The sequence below is a fragment of the Amblyomma americanum genome, chromosome 11 (assembly GCF_052857255.1).
Source record: "Amblyomma americanum isolate KBUSLIRL-KWMA chromosome 11, ASM5285725v1, whole genome shotgun sequence".
In the NCBI taxonomy this organism is placed as follows: domain Eukaryota; kingdom Metazoa; phylum Arthropoda; class Arachnida; order Ixodida; family Ixodidae; genus Amblyomma; species Amblyomma americanum.
The window spans coordinates 33,702,199-33,719,311 of NC_135507.1; the positions used below are offsets into that span (position 1 = coordinate 33,702,199).

The 17,113-nt window shown below is 50.6% G+C and overlaps 1 protein-coding gene across 1 annotated transcript; it reads left to right on the top strand.

Annotated features, from left to right (window-relative positions):
- The first annotated feature begins 116 nt into the window (after positions 1-116).
- On the top strand, positions 117-13,340 carry okr (DNA repair and recombination protein RAD54-like okr). Its single transcript, XM_077642797.1, has 5 exons — positions 117-999; positions 2,543-3,048; positions 3,854-4,279; positions 9,749-9,985; positions 10,826-13,340. Exons 1-5 carry the CDS (start codon positions 292-294, stop codon positions 11,064-11,066), a joined length of 2,118 nt encoding a protein of 705 aa, XP_077498923.1. The 5' UTR covers positions 117-291; the 3' UTR covers positions 11,067-13,340.
- Positions 13,341-17,113: the final 3,773 nt, after the last annotated feature.

The following is a 17,113-nucleotide window of genomic DNA, read 5'->3' on the forward strand; positions in this document are numbered from 1 at the left end:
AGTTTATTGTGAAATTATTTGCCGGTTATATTGTTGATAAAAATAAAATCTTTTCAATAGTTCATTTTTTTGCCACGCAGAGATTTAGCGGCAGCACCATCGCTTTTTTTGCTTGCGTTTCCATGCGCGACTGCCCGCCTTTTTCGGATAGCGGGAAAGAGAAAAAACGATATCGCCTCGACATGTAAAGTTTAGTCTCACTGAAAGTAAACGAGTGACGTGTCCGCGTTTCGCTAAAAAAATAATAGTCCGATTCGCGACTGGTTCCAGTGGTGCTGCGGTCAAGTTGACATGCGCCGCTGCTTTGCTCCGAGCCAGCTGGCCAAGCGACGCTGCGTCCAGGACGACGGTGATGAAACGAACGGTGGCGTAGCAGTCCGCCGACTCACAGAGATCAGCTACAATGGAGGCACGGCTAACAGCGGCGGCGAGAGTGTCATCAGCAAGCACGAAGCCTTCATACGATCGCTACTCAGCAAACCCTACAAAGTACCCATCCCGAACTACGTGCCGAGCCTGCAGAGTCGCTCGCTGGGCCTCAAGCGAACGTCGGGGCCTCGTCCGCTTCACGATCCAGACGAAGAAGGTGCCCTTGTGTTGTATGCTCCGCCTTTACAAACGAACCACGAGCAGATGACGGGCAGTAGCCGCTTGGTGCACGTGGTTGTCGATCCGGTGCTCACCAAAGTGCTGCGCCCTCACCAGCGCGAAGGAGTGAAGTTCATGTGGGACTGCGTGACGGGCTGCCGCATCGAAGACAGCTTCGGGTGCATCATGGCCGACGAGATGGGTCTCGGCAAGACGCTACAGTGCATCACGTTGCTTTGGACGCTGCTGCGGCAGAGCCCCGAGTTCGCGGTGCCCACCATCACCAAGGCGATCATCGTGACGCCCAGCAGTCTCGTCAAGAACTGGCACAACGAGCTGTCCAAGTGGCTGGGAGACAGAGTCCGCTCAGTCGCCATCGAAAGCGGCAGCAAGGCTGAAATCGATTCTGAGGTTCGTGCGGGTTGCCCCGTCGCGTTGGCTCAGTAGTTAGGGCGCTCGACTACTGATCCGGAGTTCCCGGGTTCGAACCCGACCGCGGCGGCTGCGTTTTTATGGAGGAAAAACGCCAAGGCGTCCGTGTGCTGTGCGGTGTCAGTGCACGTTAAAGATCCCCAGGTGGTCGAAATTATTCCGGAGCCCTCCACTACGGCACCTATTCTTCCTTTCTTTCACTCCCTCCTTTATCCCTTCCCTTGCGGCGCGGTTCAGGTGTCCAGAGATATATGAGACAGATACTGCGCCATTTCCTTTCCGCAAAAACCAATTATTAATTATTATTATTCGTGCGGGATAGCTTTCGCTTCCTGCATTGTGACGTCACTTGTTTCTGTGTTAGTAAGCTTCGCCATTGTTACGTGTGAGCATCGTAACTGAAGCTAGGTCCCCACATATTTTGGATTTTGAAGTTTGTTTCCAGTGACAGAAATGCTGTCTAAATGTCTTTCTTTACACTGAAACTGTGAAGTTGGCATATATGTCTTTGCAGTTGCAACGCTTTTCCTGTGAAGCACGCAGGACCAACGTTGCATGGTCTTGCGGGCTTCACTCGTCTGCATCTACCTTTGATTGCACGAAGAAACTCTGCTTGACATCTGCAGTCACATTTGCTCCGACAGTGCACCTTCATATTACGTGTGTGGTGTTTTGTTGAAAAGGATACTGAGCATATATTTTAGTCTGAGACATATGGAGAGTTTTTGTTCACGCACTGTTCACGAGTCAAAGTGCCATGGTGAGCATAGAGGCCTGGCATGCACTATGGCAGACATTACGCTCAACACCATCTAGCAAGAATCTAGGCATCATGCAGGCTTGCGAAGTGATGGCAGTTGCAGTTCGTTGCCACGTACAAAGATTTGCTTGTCATTGTTTGTTTTGTACAATAACGATGATGCTACTACAGCTGTATAGGCCGCCAGGGTGGCTCAGTGGATATGGTGCTCAGCTGCTGACCTGAAAGACGCAGGTTCGATCCCGGCTGCAGTGGTCGCATTTCGATGGAGGCGAAATGCTAGAGGCCCATGTACTGCACGATGTCAGTGCATGTTAAAGAACCCCCAATGGTCGAAATTTTCCGGTGCCTCCACTATGGCGTTCTTCATAGCCCGAGTCGCTTTGGGATGTTACACCCCATTAACCAAACCAAACCACAGCTGTGTGCCATCTTTGTCGACGCTAGTATTAAAGTGGTAACTGCAGTGTCTGATTTTCTCAGGAAAGGAAAATGTGGAAATTTGCTCTTTATTCCTAGGAGGTAACTAACAAACAGCCAGAATAAAACAAACTCTCTGAAAGTTGCACCGAGTTTGCAGTGGAAGGGCTGTTGATAGGTGCTATTGATTGATCAATAGGTCTATTGATGTATATGTGGGAAAGTAATCTTTTTCTAATGCCACACTGCCATTGTATTTGCAGGAATTAGTTGTAGCGTTTTTTTTTTACTGTACTTCACCCTGCACCACTTATAAAGTTTCATGGCTTGCTCCTTTCTCAGATCCGCAGCTTCATGACAGCTGTCGGCAGGCGTGTCTGCACGCCTGTGCTGATCCTGTCGTACGAGACCTTCCGCCTGCACGCTGAAGCACTGCAGAGTGGCGAAGTCGGGCTTGTCATTTGCGATGAAGGCCATCGGCTCAAGAACTGTGAGAACCAGACCTATCACGCTTTGAATGGCCTTCGGACGCGGAGACGTGTGCTGCTTTCAGGAACCCCCATCCAGAACGATCTTCTCGAGTACTTCAGCCTCATCCACTTTGTAAACCAAGGCATCCTCGGAACTGCACAAGAGTTCAAGCGCAAGTTTGAGCTGCCTATCTTGAAGAGCAGGGATTCGTGCTCCACAGACGCTGACCGTGCGCGTGGTCAGGAGAGACTGGACGAGTTGGTGGGCATTGTGAATCGATGCCTGATTCGCAGGACGAACGCTCTTCTGTCACGCTACCTGCCAGTCAAGATGGAGTACATTGTATGCTGCTCCATGACATCGATGCAGCGCACTTGGTATGAACTAGTATTGTGTTGCAGTTCATTTGAAAACTGCCTACTTTCCACATATAGCTAGTTGCCTCCTATGGTGGACGCATGAGACACATTTTTGAACGGACACTTAGTACATTATGCTTTTAAAACGTAGCCGTTTGAATGTAGAGGTAGTTATGAAATTTGGCCTAGTGCACAGAGTAATAGGCATTAACGCTTGTATGTGAACTGCTAAGTACAGTTCTGAAACAATATTTGGAAATCATATACAAACTGGCAAAGACAGAGTGACATATGTGAGTTTATAAGTTGCTTATTTGCTTATAAAGTCTACAATTTAAAAATACTGCAGCACTTGTGATGTCGCAGAGGTAAGATGTTACCAAACTGTTTCTACCATCATTGTACTGCCACACGTTTGCTGCTCTTCGAGGCACTTCATCATACATGCCAAGCTGTGTTTCCAAGTGTTATTTTGAGATATGCTTTTGGTGCCAGACAGAATGGACCTGTACCTCGCCTCATTGTAAACACTTGGCATTCTTGGAACCAAAGCTTGTGTAAGCCAGTATAAGTAGTAAGCATGCCAGCGCAAAGTGTTGTTTCCCCACGTTATCTGCTTTACAGAGCACAGATTGCACTGCAAACAGTTGCATAACATCGGAGTGCTTTGTTAGGTAGTAAATAGGGTTTGTGTAAGCTGTGCATGCTGGGCGCTGCTTTCTGTTACACACTAACGACTGCCTTAGTACATATTTCAACTAGATTCCTCAATGCTCCTTGTTTCTCATTTGAATGTATTCTGAAACCTACCATTGTCGTGCAGGTATGACGAGCTAGCCCGCTCGAAGGGAACCACTCCACTTGCTACAATCACACTTCTCAAGAAGCTGTGCAACCATCCGTCACTAGTCCGTGAGTGCTTCCCCGAGAGTGAGAAGATATTCCGGGGTCGGTCGGTGCAACCTGAGCTTTCGGGCAAGCTGCGCCTTCTTGACTGCCTCCTCGCTGTGATTCGGAGCACGACTGACGACAAGGTGGTCCTCATTTCAAACTACACCCAGACGCTGGACGTCTTTGAGCAGCTGTGTCGTGAACGTGGCTACGGATTCTTCCGTCTTGATGGCAGCATGACCATTAAGAAGAGGGCAAAGATTGTGGCGGCTTTCAACACGCCATCCAGCCCCGAGTTCGCTTTTATGCTCAGCAGCAAAGCGGGAGGCTGCGGACTCAATCTCATCGGCGCCAACAGGTGAGTGTCGCTCAGCCATTGTTGTGAGACCATATGTCTTCGGAAAGGTCCACATTAGGGAAGCTGGGTGTTAAATGTAATATTAATTCAAGGCAGGCCGAAACAGGAGCAGAGGCTCAGTGGCTGACACGATTTGAACAAAGTTGAGTTATCAACTTACAACAAGGTGGTCAAGTTACAAGACAGGATCATTCGACACACAGGGTAGAGAGCAAAATATGCAATTTTAGATGATGCACAGTACCAGACAATTAAGTAGTAATTTCTCATTACCATCCACCTCAGCACAGCGATACGGCTACAAAGAAAAGTTCAATTCGTCCTCGCTCTGCCATCGGCTAGTCGTTCTAGTTAGCTTAGTTGATAGAGCAATGGCCCTGGACGTGAAGTGGTCCTGGGTTTGATTCCCAGGTGAGTACAAATTTTCTCCAACTGCAGAGTTTCTGAGAGAGCTATGTAGCTTTCCGTTGTTGCTGTGTGGTTGTGCTGAGGTAGATGCTGATGAGTAAATTACTCCCTAAATGAAACCTACTCCACCCTAGGGGTTTCCCCAAAAATACATAGAGCGCACTCCGTTTTATAAAAGGAACAAATTTAAGCTACCTTCGGTCATCTGGTACCATTCGGAAGCCACGTCAGAATAGTGAAGGTAAGTCTGAGTCAGCGCCCGTGGTTTCGTGTTTGTTTCTTTACCTCTTGTCTTCGTCCTTGTGCGCAGTTTCTAACCTTCCTCCATAATGAACCAACTAACCCGCTAGAGCGTCCTACCAACAGCTTAGTCCCTTTTTACTCTCACATAGGCGTTTTACTCCCACATAATTCCCGCTTTCGCGGCGCGGTCACGTGGTTTGGGTCGTTTGGCGGTGCGTTTAGTGTGCTTATCAGCATCGACGTCCCGCTCGTTTCACTAGGCCCAGAATTTAGTGGTAGCTGTAGAAAAAGAAAGCGCGAAACGATTTCCGGTGGCAACAGGCGCCCATAATAGAAGCAGCTGCATCAGCTTGGAAGAAGTGTCTCTGGGCACGTTGTCTACAGTCGTAAGCAAAAAAAGAAGCAATCACTAACGCTCTCGACTTCGGTGTGAAAAGATTTATACGCTGATATCCCTTGTTTCCGAAGCACATGAGATCCTATTTCAAATGGTTTTTCTTTAGCCTCCGGTCTGGCGTTTGCTTTCTCCGCAGCACAATGGTGTCGTGCAGTGAAGTGCCGTGACCAGTGTGCTCGTTTCTTGTGCGGGAAAGCCAACTATACGGGTATTCGCGCCGAAATCACCGTCGCGTGGCTTCTTTCACGACAGCCCGTACCGGCTTCAGCACCTAGAAAATGGGGCTAAATATTCTTGCGCAGTGGTGATGGCACTCCGTAAGACAGCGAAAAGGGCTTTCAAAAGAAATTGTTTATGGTGTTTATGTGGCTGACTCGCGCCCACAGTTAAAGAACTGAATGACCCGGAGGTGGCAATAGACAACAAGCGTGCTCGGCGGTCGTCGGAACAGAATGCCCGCCGGTTTCGGCCGTGCTCAATTCAAAGCTGTCAACGACCTTTCGAGACGCGGCGTGCAAAGTAACCACAGCAGTCTGGTACAACGCAGAATCGGCTCCGCCTGAGTGCGATCAATAGAGATAAATCTGGTCGCATCTTGCATTTTGATGCAAGATGCGACCGAACGACCATTAGAAAGCTTTGGGTCATTACCCCCTTCTTAAAGACGCGTCGACCGTATGTTTTACAACGAAAAGAAGCGTGGGCAAAAATAAACAATGCGGATGCAATATTCACTGCCGCCTGCGACATTATTCCTCCAACGCCCATCATCTGGTTGCGGAACCCCCTGCGGAACGCGGGAAAAACGGGAGTGCGTTAGCGAGAATCGCATTTTAGGTTCGTGTACTTATATTCGGCCGTGTCAGGGCGCTCGTCGGACGTGCTGGTGGCGCTACCTATACGTTGTCTTCTGTCCACACGGTGGCACGTAAGCATTTTCTCATGTGACAGTCGCGGCCTAGGGCGCCGACGGCTGTAACGAAGCAATGTCTATAACGAAGAGATCGCGCGGCTCAGTCGTATTCGTTATAACGAGGTTCAGCGGTATGGGTATGCAACCGAAAGCATTCGGTATCACTGGGCTGCCCCTTTCCGAAACGCGCGCGGAGGATCTGTGTATGCAGGGGCGTGGCGAAAAAAGACGCTTCACATAACGGCGCAGTGTTCACTTCACGTTTGACTCATCACGACGACCTTACCCGTCACAGCCCCCGCACTCTCTCATTTGGAAGGCTGCCGTTACGTGACACGGGAACTCTGCAAAGAGGGCTTCATTGGAAGCTCCATCGAGCTAGTTGGCACATGCTTGGAAAAAAAGATTCCGGTTGCAAAGGAGAGAGCACTCAGAAAACGGCTTCTTGCATATGGCGCCCGTGTGCTGTGCGATGTCACAGCGCGCTAAAGAACCTCAGGTGGTCGAAACTATTCCGGAGCCCTCCACTACGGCACCTCTTTCGTCCTTTCTTCTCTCAGTACCACCTTTCTCCCTTCCCTTACGGCGCGGTTCAGGTGTCCACCAAATAGACAGTTACTGCGCCATTTTTTTTGCTAAAAAAAAGAGAAGTAAAAGGACTACATCCGCTGTTTCCCCTCATAAAAATGGTCTATAGACTTCTTATAGACTCCATTGCCTTCCATAGATATTTCTTTTTGTCCACTCAGTTTATATACTGTCTATAGACAAAAGTCTACTAAAAGTGTATGGCCATAAATCTATAGATTGTCTATAGACTGCCTATATGATTTGTATTGCCCCTGGACTGTTCTATAGGGTTCGTCTATAGAGAGTTTATAGACAGAAGTCTATGAACATGTCTATAGACTGTCTAAAGAAGTTTTTGTAAGTGCCTCGCCTTTGACGCAGACGCCGAGCCACTTCGGCAGCTGCAGCCACGCGCTTGACCATCTCGTAACTCGCGTTAGCGTAGAGCACGCCGTTGTTGACAGCTTCGTTTCGTCCGCCATTTGAATACCTAACACGCGCGCCGACGTGTCTCGGCCGTCGGCTCTGTTTAACCGGCCTGACAGCTGGCTAGCTAGCTACCGTTGGGCGCTTGCAGTCAAGACGACGCGAAGGGAACTGCTCTTCACTCCAACAGCTCCCTCGTCGGTTTTTTTTTCTCTGTGTGACGCAAGAACTTCCCTCCTTTTGTTTTTCTTTTGTTCGCGCTGCGCCGCTGCAAAGTGTGTGTGTATGTGGGGGGGGGTCTTATTTGTGCCGCGGAGGTGGACGTGTCTATCTCTCGGCAACGTTTGCCCCGCTACACGCGGTTACAATGTGCGCGCTTCTTCACTGCGGGGGTTCGCAGTTTCACTGTGTTCAGCGTGGCGATGTCATCTGTGTGTGTCGCGTGATGACAAGTAGGCGGGACGAAACGTAAACATGGCCTCCTCCGCGCGTGCGTAGTGAGGGAGACAAAAGGCAGGGGAGCGTCTTTTCATCGTCGCTTGCTGTCGGGGCTGCGCGCGGGGTATAGTGGTGACGACACGCCCGTTGCGGCGACGTGCCTTTTTCACTCGGTGCGAGGCGAGGCGAAACTGGACGGATTGCGCGTGCCGCGGTGGCCTCGTCGTCGTCGTTCGAGAGAAGCTGCTGCCCCGGCGGGCGCGGAGGCAGGGAAGGATTCTGCTTCGCCTCCTGCTGGCCTCACGATTAAATGGGTACAAAAAATTATTAATAATAATAATAATTGGTTTTGGGGGGAAAGGAAATGGCGCAGTATCTGTCTCATATATCGTTGGACACCTGAACCGCGCCGTAAGGGAAAGGATGAAGGAGGGAGTGAAAGAAGATAGGAAGTGAGAGGTGCCGTAGTGGAGGGCTCCGGAATAATTTCGACCACCTGGGGATCTTTAACGTGCACTGACATCGCGAAGCACACGGGCGCCTTAGCGTGTTTCCTCCATAAAGACGCAGCCGCCGCAGTCGGGTTCGAACCCGGGAACTCCGGATCAGTAGTCGAGTGCCCTAACCACTGAGCCACCGCGGCGGGGCCTACAAAAAATTGGAAGATTGGTTTTTGGGGAAAGGAAATGGCGCAGTATCTGTCTCGCATATCGGTGGATACTTGAACTGCGCCGTAAGGGAAGGGAGGAAGGTGGGGGGAAAGAAGAAAGGGAGAAAGAGGTGCCGTAGTGGAGGTCTCCGGGCTAATTTCGACCACTTGGGGTACACACACGAAGCTTTGAGTGTCCGTTATTTTGCCTTTAAAGAGGTCTTACGAGTGCAGTAATCATTAAAATGAGTTCATTACACCAGTGCGAAGCGTTAATAATTAATTTTAAGAGATTTTAACCTGATAGCGTTAAGGAGGTCGTGTGACAGAAAATCCGGCGTCCCCGTCGGCGTCGTCGTTGACCGTGCGCGAAAAATCCACGAAAAATCTCCAGAGAAGCAACCTAGGGTGCAAGTTGGCCACCTAGATTACGTGACCTTGTTGCGTCACCACAACCTGCCCGCCGGTTTGTGAGGAAACTGCGCACTGTGACAGGTGGAACATAAATTAATGATTGGTCGTGAGAGGTGGCCCGCGAAGAGCAACCGGGATCGCACAAGCCACATCGATGGCAGCACCTGCCATCGCAGGGAAGTGGTGCCTCACTGACGCTGCACCACTGCGCCAGGAGTAGTATGAGGACTCCCATGGGATAAGGATGCATGAACGTGTACTAGAGAATGACTAACTCTGCATGGGCATTAACCAACTAAAGCTATCGCGTTATACCCTTTAAAGGAGTTCTGGAAGGGGCTCTCATAAATTTGCAGTATGCCTGGTATGGTAAAGGTCGCCACTCCAAGAATATCCTCCAGCAAGCATTTATTTTTTATGCGCTTTGTAGAAGCTCAGTTATCTGTAGTCGAAATTTGAATTGCAGCGTCTTCGCACCTTTCCCCCTCCTCTCGTCAATTTTTGCACGCTGGAAGGTCGCCGCTCCTCCGCCTGCCTCACCGCCGGGGAGCGGAGCTTCCCGACCCGCCCGAGCTACGCGGCTTACTGGCTGCGGCCACGGTAGCTGCCTGACGTCTGAAAGAATCTAACCGAATATCTGAACTTGTACACGCAGATGCGGGGGACGGTGGAGGGTGCGAGCATGAAAAAGCCGCCGGGAAGGGCTCGCCAACTCTCACGCGCGATTGTGGACCCTCTGCCGCGTGTAGAAGTGTATTATTTGGCTCAGGTTTCTATGACAACACAACGCAGTGATTGAGCGAGATGATGTGCTCTCCTCGGAAGGTGTTTCAGAGGCGTTACCATAATGGCTGCCACCACGATTAGCAAGTATGCGGGTCCAGTGTAAACAACAGCGCGGCGGCCACTTTGGCTCTGGAGTCGTGGCTAACCTTGCACCGCAAACTGATTTTGACGCGGAGTTTCGCAACTGCTGCCGCGACGGAGGCCAACTGCGAAACGGCTGTGCAGGCTGGTGATGTTCGACCCGGACTGGAACCCGGCGAACGACGCGCAGGCCATGGCCCGCGTGTGGCGCGACGGACAGCGCAAGCCGTGCTTCGTCTACCGCCTCGTCTGCTCGGGCAGCATCGAGGAGAAGATCCTGCAGCGGCAGACGCACAAGAAGGCCCTGAGCAGCTGCGTCGTCGACTCCGAGGAGGGCGTCGCGCGACACTTCAGCGCCGCCGAGCTCAGGGACCTCTTCAGGTATGGCATGCCCCCCTTATTACTCCGGACTCGTCCTCACTGTATTCGTCCTCACTGCATTCGTCCTCACCGTGCGTGGACGGTGAGGTCATAGCGCCCTCTTCCCTGCCTACATGGCCTCTACAGCTCTTGTTCCGCGTACCGTATGGCCACAAGGATAGCACATCCTCGTGAGGGACCACTAAACGGCTGACACGGCTTTCAAGGGCCCTATCTACCCGTATAACATTCTCAGCTGGCCAGTGACGAATTCGAGGGTGGTTTTGGTTGAGGCGTACGATATATGGTCGGATATAAATCAAGGATGAAGCGGGAAATGTCCTGTACAAGGAGGCTATATGCCCTCCAACTAATGGCGTTGGCGTATTGTCATGACGTCGCGGTCCACTGCCTTGCGCCTTCCAGCCACATGCGATGCCAGGATACATGCAGCTGAAAGGCTGTTGATCGTGATGTCATCACAAGAGGTGGACGCCATTGGTCAGAGGATTGCCATTAAGGGACATTTTCCGCCGTGTTCTTGAGTTGTATTCGACTATAGACCTTTTCACATTTGCCTTTTTGGACGCAGACGTATTCCCACTGGACTGTGTCAGCATCGTTCTAATTGGCGGATTATATACAGGCATCTACTGCGCATGCGCAGCACAGTCCACCGCGCACTGGCGCTCAGTCAAGTTGTAAACAGTGAAAAGGTCCATACCGCGGGTAACGCCGGCACTGTTTAAGCCAGAAAAGTCCCTTGCGCAGACGATCGCTGTGTGACTTCGTCGTGACAGGTATTGTTTCCCTTTGTGACTCAAGGGCGCCTGACCCGCTGCCTGTTCTTCCCGCGCACAGGTTGGACGGCGAAGAGGTGCGCAGCTCGACGCACGAGTCCCTGTCGTGCCGTCGCTGCGTGAACGGCATCGAGGCCCGACCTCCGCCCGAGGACGCCGACCTGGCGAGCGACCTGTCCCAGTGGCACCACTGCTGGGCGCGCAAGCAGTCCGAGGACCACGTTCTGCGCCAGTGTTGGGAGTCCGGCGTCAACTTCGCCTTCGGGCAGCGTTCCCACCGGGCACCCGTGGCCGTGCCCTGATCGCGTCCTTGTTCAGGGGTCCTGATGTTCCTTTGCTGTCCTGGACTGCCGCCCATGGACATTGTAATATAGAATGCACTGCTACCGCCTCTGCGGTCGCAACGGAGATGCCCGCTGAAGACAGCTCTGTATGAAACCATCGTTGTTCATTGCCTACTGTCCTGGACCACCGCAATGGATGTACCACGAAACGCACTGTCGCTGTCGAGCCTTTGACCGGCGGCGTCGTCAGTGATGACTAAGCTGAGGTCCAGGGGCTATCGGGCAGCGATGTGTGAACTCCACGGCCCCCTCCATCACCCTTGCGCCTTTGAGCACTGGGGTCGTCTGTCCTGGACCTCCTCCAGCACACGTGATTGGCACTGTCGAAGATACCTACAGAGCGCAGCGCATGATCTCGTTTTCGGCGGCGCTGTGTGAGGCCCTGTGTGATGGCCTTACTAGAGCCGTTTAGTCGTCGTCGCGTAACTGCGATTTTCCTTGGCTGCGATGGTCGACCTTGGTATGACGACGAAAGTGTTATCTTGTTCTCATGCTTCGGAGTTTGACGCGAAAGACTTGAAACTGTGACATCTCGTGATGTTAGTTCCTGCCTGGCTTCATTCAAGGTTCGCCGAGCGTCTGGCCCCGCGATCTGACTCCACTTACTCTGAAGTGGCTGCTGTGCGTATAGCTCGTATAGGAGGACCGCTTCGAGTGGATGACTAAGTACCATGAACTTTTTGTCGTGTTCAAAGCTTCCGAAATTCTGCCAGCTTGCTTTGGTCTTGACTGGTTAAGCTCATCATTAGCTCACACGTTTAGCGACCAGTCGCAATAGACGGCGAGACGGTATCTAGTTCGGCTGCTGCGATTGGACCGTTGTCGGGACAGTCGCGGCAGCCGTAGAGAGGATAGCCAAACCGGTGGCCAATCGCGAGGCTACAGACTGCGCTTTTGATATTCAGGGCCACATTTTGTCGAAATTGTTTTCCCGATTTATTCTTTTGGCTAATTTTCTTTGTTCAGCATCGCTCAATCCTGACATTATATTTGGCGACATGCATAGCTTGCAAGCAGTCAGCCCTTATTTGATAGCCGTTATAGGGACCAAGTAGCTGTGAGACGAAACAAAAGGAGAATGAACTGGCAATAGAATGGCGACAAAATAGAATTACTGGAAGGAGTGGAATTTTAACTTTTTGTTACTTTTCTCAAAGCTAGGAAACTTATCTGCGGCACTTGGCCTTGAATCGACCTGTGACGCCGCTGGTTTGACGTCACTCACTTGACGACCACATGCGTTCAGATTCCGTTACTTTAGTCCATCTGGATGTCTTTACTCTAAAGGAACAAAATGCATCCATGCAAGCTATAGTCGGCTACAACTCAAGAAAGAAACGCCTTTTCCCCGTCCAAGGACCCCCCTCCAGCCAATGGCGTCTGCCGATTCTCATAAACCTGCTAGCGTGACAGTGCAGGTAGGGTACTATACCCGACAATTTAGGAAGGGGACTATCCCCTTTTATCGCCACTCCCTTGCATTATCACGCTTGCAGGTTCATGAGAATCGGCAGACGTCATTGGCTGGAAGTGGGTCCTTTGACAGGGAAGAGCTAGCCGCTTCGTTATTGAGTGGTATCCGAATAAGCTAGCCAAGCCTGAACTATGCACTGAATGTCGTGCACCGATATGCATAGCTGACAGTGACTGCGTTAAACTGGAGCCGAAAATCTCAATTGTTTTTCTTAAATCTCTGTTTACTAACGTTGTGCAGTCTTTGTGCTAAAACTTCGACGGGCATATTGTTGTAAGTGCTCGTATGCCAAAAATCTGTTGCATTTCCTTAATGGTTGCAACCCACAGTTTTGCTTCTTTGACGAACTGCGGCGTGACTGCGGCTTTTGAAAGGAGTGAAGATTTTCTTGACTGTCGTAAGTTACGCGGCATAATCCCCTCGTCACCGCTCCTTCTCCTTTTTCTATTATCTTGTTCCTGCGGGCCTCAGGAGCGGCTGTTTTTCTATCGTCTTGCATTTCGTATCGTGCGCAGTAATCAACACAGCATTCGGAAACAACTTCTGTGTCGACAATTGTGTGCTTCCTGTGCCATTTTGTTTTTGCTTCTTATTTGCCCTTTTAAACTCGAGCCTTTCGATACGCTTTGTGTGCGCAGCTGCCGTATTACAGTCCGCCATTACCGGCGCGTCGCAAATCTTTTGTGTATTGTGTTCATTTTTCGATCACTTGTTCCCCCAATCACTGCGGTTGTAAATAAACAGTGCTTTTCATCCGGCAGTTCTATTCGCCTTTCGAGACTCCTATTTTCTTGTAAAGTTGAGCGAAGCGGCCATCGATCGTCTACCTGAAAATAATTCAGTGCCCCCAGATATTGATTAATGTAAGAAAAAAAAACATCGGTGCAGGCACTTGAAGACTTGCTTACTGTGAGAATGCGAAAACATTTAAGTGCGGAGTCATTATACGTTGCAGAGTGACTATGAGTCATCACTATGCATACTTTGTATAAACTCTGCACACATAACCCTTTGCCTCACGCAATACGGGCGGTGTCACAGGCGCGTGTCACACCAGCCGGAACGCTGTACGTCGAACGGCTGCGTCACAGTTTTCATACGAAAGTCTGGACAGGAACGCAATTGAAGGTGCATATGTCGTCGGTTCGAATCCCTGTTGGAAAGTAGCCTCCAACTTGACTAGCACATGTAAGCTATATGCAACGAGAAATCGTATGACACCACTCGGAACGCTGTACGACAAACGGGGGTGTCACAATTTTGGTACGAATGTCGGGACAACTGGTGCCGCATGGAGGTCGGCCAGTGGCGAGTATATATCGACGAATGACATGTGCGACATTGAAGTGACGGCGCTCGGCTTGCTGTGTGCGTCATGTGGTCGCTTGACGTCACCCCATTTTTCTTGCCACGCACACAGACCCACACACGATGACTGCTTTTCTCGTAATGGGAGTAGTAATGCCTTCGCATTAAAAAAATGTGGTCAGTGGTGTTCAGGCTTCCCTGATCACCGTGACATCGTTTTGTCATGTGTTCAAATCTCACGAAAGTTCAATGACCGGTACGAAAGAGCGGTCACGTGACCGGGGCTATTGTATAAATCTAACGTTCCAAAAGGCCAGTTTTTTGCGTCGTAATTGAACTTTCAAAAGAATGTTCTCCGGTTGAAACTGGTTTAAAATAAAGCGTAAACTGCAAAGCCCTCTAACAGCTGTCCTTTTCTTTCTTCCTGCCTTCTGACATTTACGAGCGGTGATAAAAGCGACGCCTTAGGTGTAACCGGATGAACACCTCAATGAACATGAAACGATAAGGACATCGAGCGTATGAGCCCAGTACCATTTGCGGAGCTTAATTCGGACGGCGCAGTAAACGCTGATGGGCGATAACGGAAAGTAAAGAGGTACGGGATAAAGTAATTGCGGGCGGTTAGTGAAAGCCCTACGAACAAGACCAAACAACGCGCTATCAGCAAAAACCAAACAAAGCGGATGGAGCGGACACGCACCCTAGCCACAAAACGAAGCGTGCTAAATTGCGGGTTATAGCAGACGCTGAGGGGTAGGTGGCCTTGCCCGCCAAGGCTGGGAGAAGGAGCTTGTCCAACGCACTCGGCTCGCACGCCTCTTCTTCGAATGGCAATGACCTTCCAGGGTTATGTGTGTAGATACTCGGCGTCATTAACTATACAACGGCGTTGTTAGCACAGGACGTCCCTTTGTTTGAAAATCGTGGGACGTTCGAGTTGCAAAGCTGCTTCGCAGTTACAGCAGGGCAATTCTACGCGGGCGATGGAAAAGGTCAACGATCGGCGTAGCATTAAGCGACGACGAAAGCAGCGTGGAATTGGACAGCGAACTCGAGTTGAAGATATTGTAGCTGAGATTAAAAAAAAATATTAATGTGGATTAGCTCAGCTAATCTAGGCCCGTTTCACATGCTGCGACTAGAACGAAATTAGTCAGTGACGCCGCAGTGCGATTTTCGGTCAGCGCTTTCACATGCAAGGCGTAGCCAGCGAATTCAGTCGGAGGGACAGGCAATGCTGCTTGATGTTTGCATAATAGGCAAACCATGATTAAACGTGATATAAACGGTGCACGAGATGTGTTGATGATGTTAAAAACACCGTGTTTTTAGATACAATACAATATTTCGTATGTTTTGATTAGATTAAACAGCTTCGCCTCCCTCGCGACCGCACGTACCACGCCGTCTCGGCGCTCCCCATTGGTCAGTCGCAGAGCCAACGCACTGACGCTGAGACCCCGCCGCGGTGGCTCAGTGGTTAGGGCGCTCGACTACTGATCCGCAGTTCCCGGGTTCGAACCCGACCGCGGCGGCTGCGTTTTTATGGAGGAAAAACGCTAAGGCGCCCGTGTGCTGTGCGATGACAGTGCACGTTAAAGATCCCCAGGTGGTCGAAATTATTCCGGAGCCCTCCTCTACGGCACCTCCTTATTCCTCTCTTCTTTCACTCCCTTCCTTATCCCTTCCTTTACGGCGAGGTTCAGGTGTCCAACGATATATGAGACATACTGCGCCATTTCCTTTCCCCGAAAACCAATTATTATTATTAGTCGCGCTTTGATACATGTGGCGGTGGTGAGAGAGAGAGAGAGAGATGTGGCCTGAATGCATTAGCGCTGACATTGTTGTGGCTGACATGCGTCTCTGCAGCAATAGCTAGGCCACAACGTTCATTTGGTGATCAATCTCTCGCGATCAACCATTAACTGCATGCCACCTTCCAGGGAGGCAGGGAGGGCGCACTGCCTATCCTGTGTGTGGAACACAATCAAGGCAGGTTTTTGCAGTTGGACACCAACGCCACGTATACATGAAAGCGAGATTGAGGTCTCCACTGACCCACGGAGCTGGTTGTGAGCCTTTCCTTTCGAGAAAATGAACAGCCTTTGCAAAGTTGTCAACGCGAATGAACTCTATGATCGCCGTCGGCTCACTTGTTTGCTTTTTGAGGAAAGGAAATGGCACAGTAACCACCTCGCATATCTCGGAGGACACCCGAACCGCGCCGTAAAAGAAGGAATAAAGGAGGGAGGGAAAGAAGAAAGAGAAGAATAATAATAATTAATAATTGGCTTTTGGTGGAAAGGAAATGGCGCAGTATCTGTCTCATATATCGTTGGACACCTGAACCGCGCCGAGAAAGAGAAAACTGAAAATTGAAAGTTGGATTTTGAAAGGCGCTGCGCAGCGACGGGACACCTGTGGCTCGGTGCTACTAGTGGCGCATGCGCAGTATAGTGACTAGGGAGCGAGAGAGAAACAGGCGACGGAGTCGGCGGCGGCCACCTGCGCCGTGCGTGACGTCACTCGTGCTCCGACATACGCCGGCTCGCGCGAAGCGCGGTGTTGACGCGTAGTGAAGCTTGTCGCTTCAAAAAATTGGCTGTGGCTTAACTTGGCTAACCATGGAATAAAGCAAAGCACGCTTGCTAAGCGTCTGAGGCTCGTCCATGGCAGCTTCGCTACACGTTCGCGACAGCCGTTCTGTATATACCCACACGACCAAGTGGCTGTGACGTGGTATCACATGGTCTTACGACACCCCCTAGCGGATGTAATCACGTGGCTTCACATCACCCCATCGGATGTTCTTAAGGTCAAAGGTGAACTCACGGTCAGAGTTGACCTTTATTGTCATACACGGCTAACATGGTTGGGCTGAAGGTCGTTCAAGGTCATTTTCCGGCCTACGCGACGACTGCTTTACCTAGCGTAGTGAAGCTTTTCGCTTCAAAAAGTAGGAATGGAGGTGGTGATGACATGTGGCGCGTCGAATTGACAAGTCATGTTAAGATATTAGAGTGGATACCGAGAAATGGACGAGACTATGTCCTTAAACAATACATTTTTTTTTCATTTTCATTGGAAACTTTAATGAACCAAAAAGATTGCGCTGTCACCGCCGTGGATGCGGTGTTGGGTCCAGGCTTCAGGTGATGGCCGCGGCTTCGTGCCCGCAGGCGACCTCCAGTGCCCCATCCACCACCAGCCTCTGAAC

Bases quoted from the DNA above. Each gene is read 5' to 3' on its own strand.
- okr (XM_077642797.1), top strand. From the start codon at position 292: ATGCGCCGCTGCTTTGCTCCGAGCCAGCTGGCCAAGCGACGCTGCGTC. The intron at 3,049-3,853 runs GTATGAACTAGT...ATTGTCGTGCAG, and splicing joins ACATCGATGCAGCGCACTTG to GTATGACGAGCTAGCCCGCT. The intron at 4,280-9,748 runs GTGAGTGTCGCT...ACGGCTGTGCAG, and splicing joins AATCTCATCGGCGCCAACAG to GCTGGTGATGTTCGACCCGG.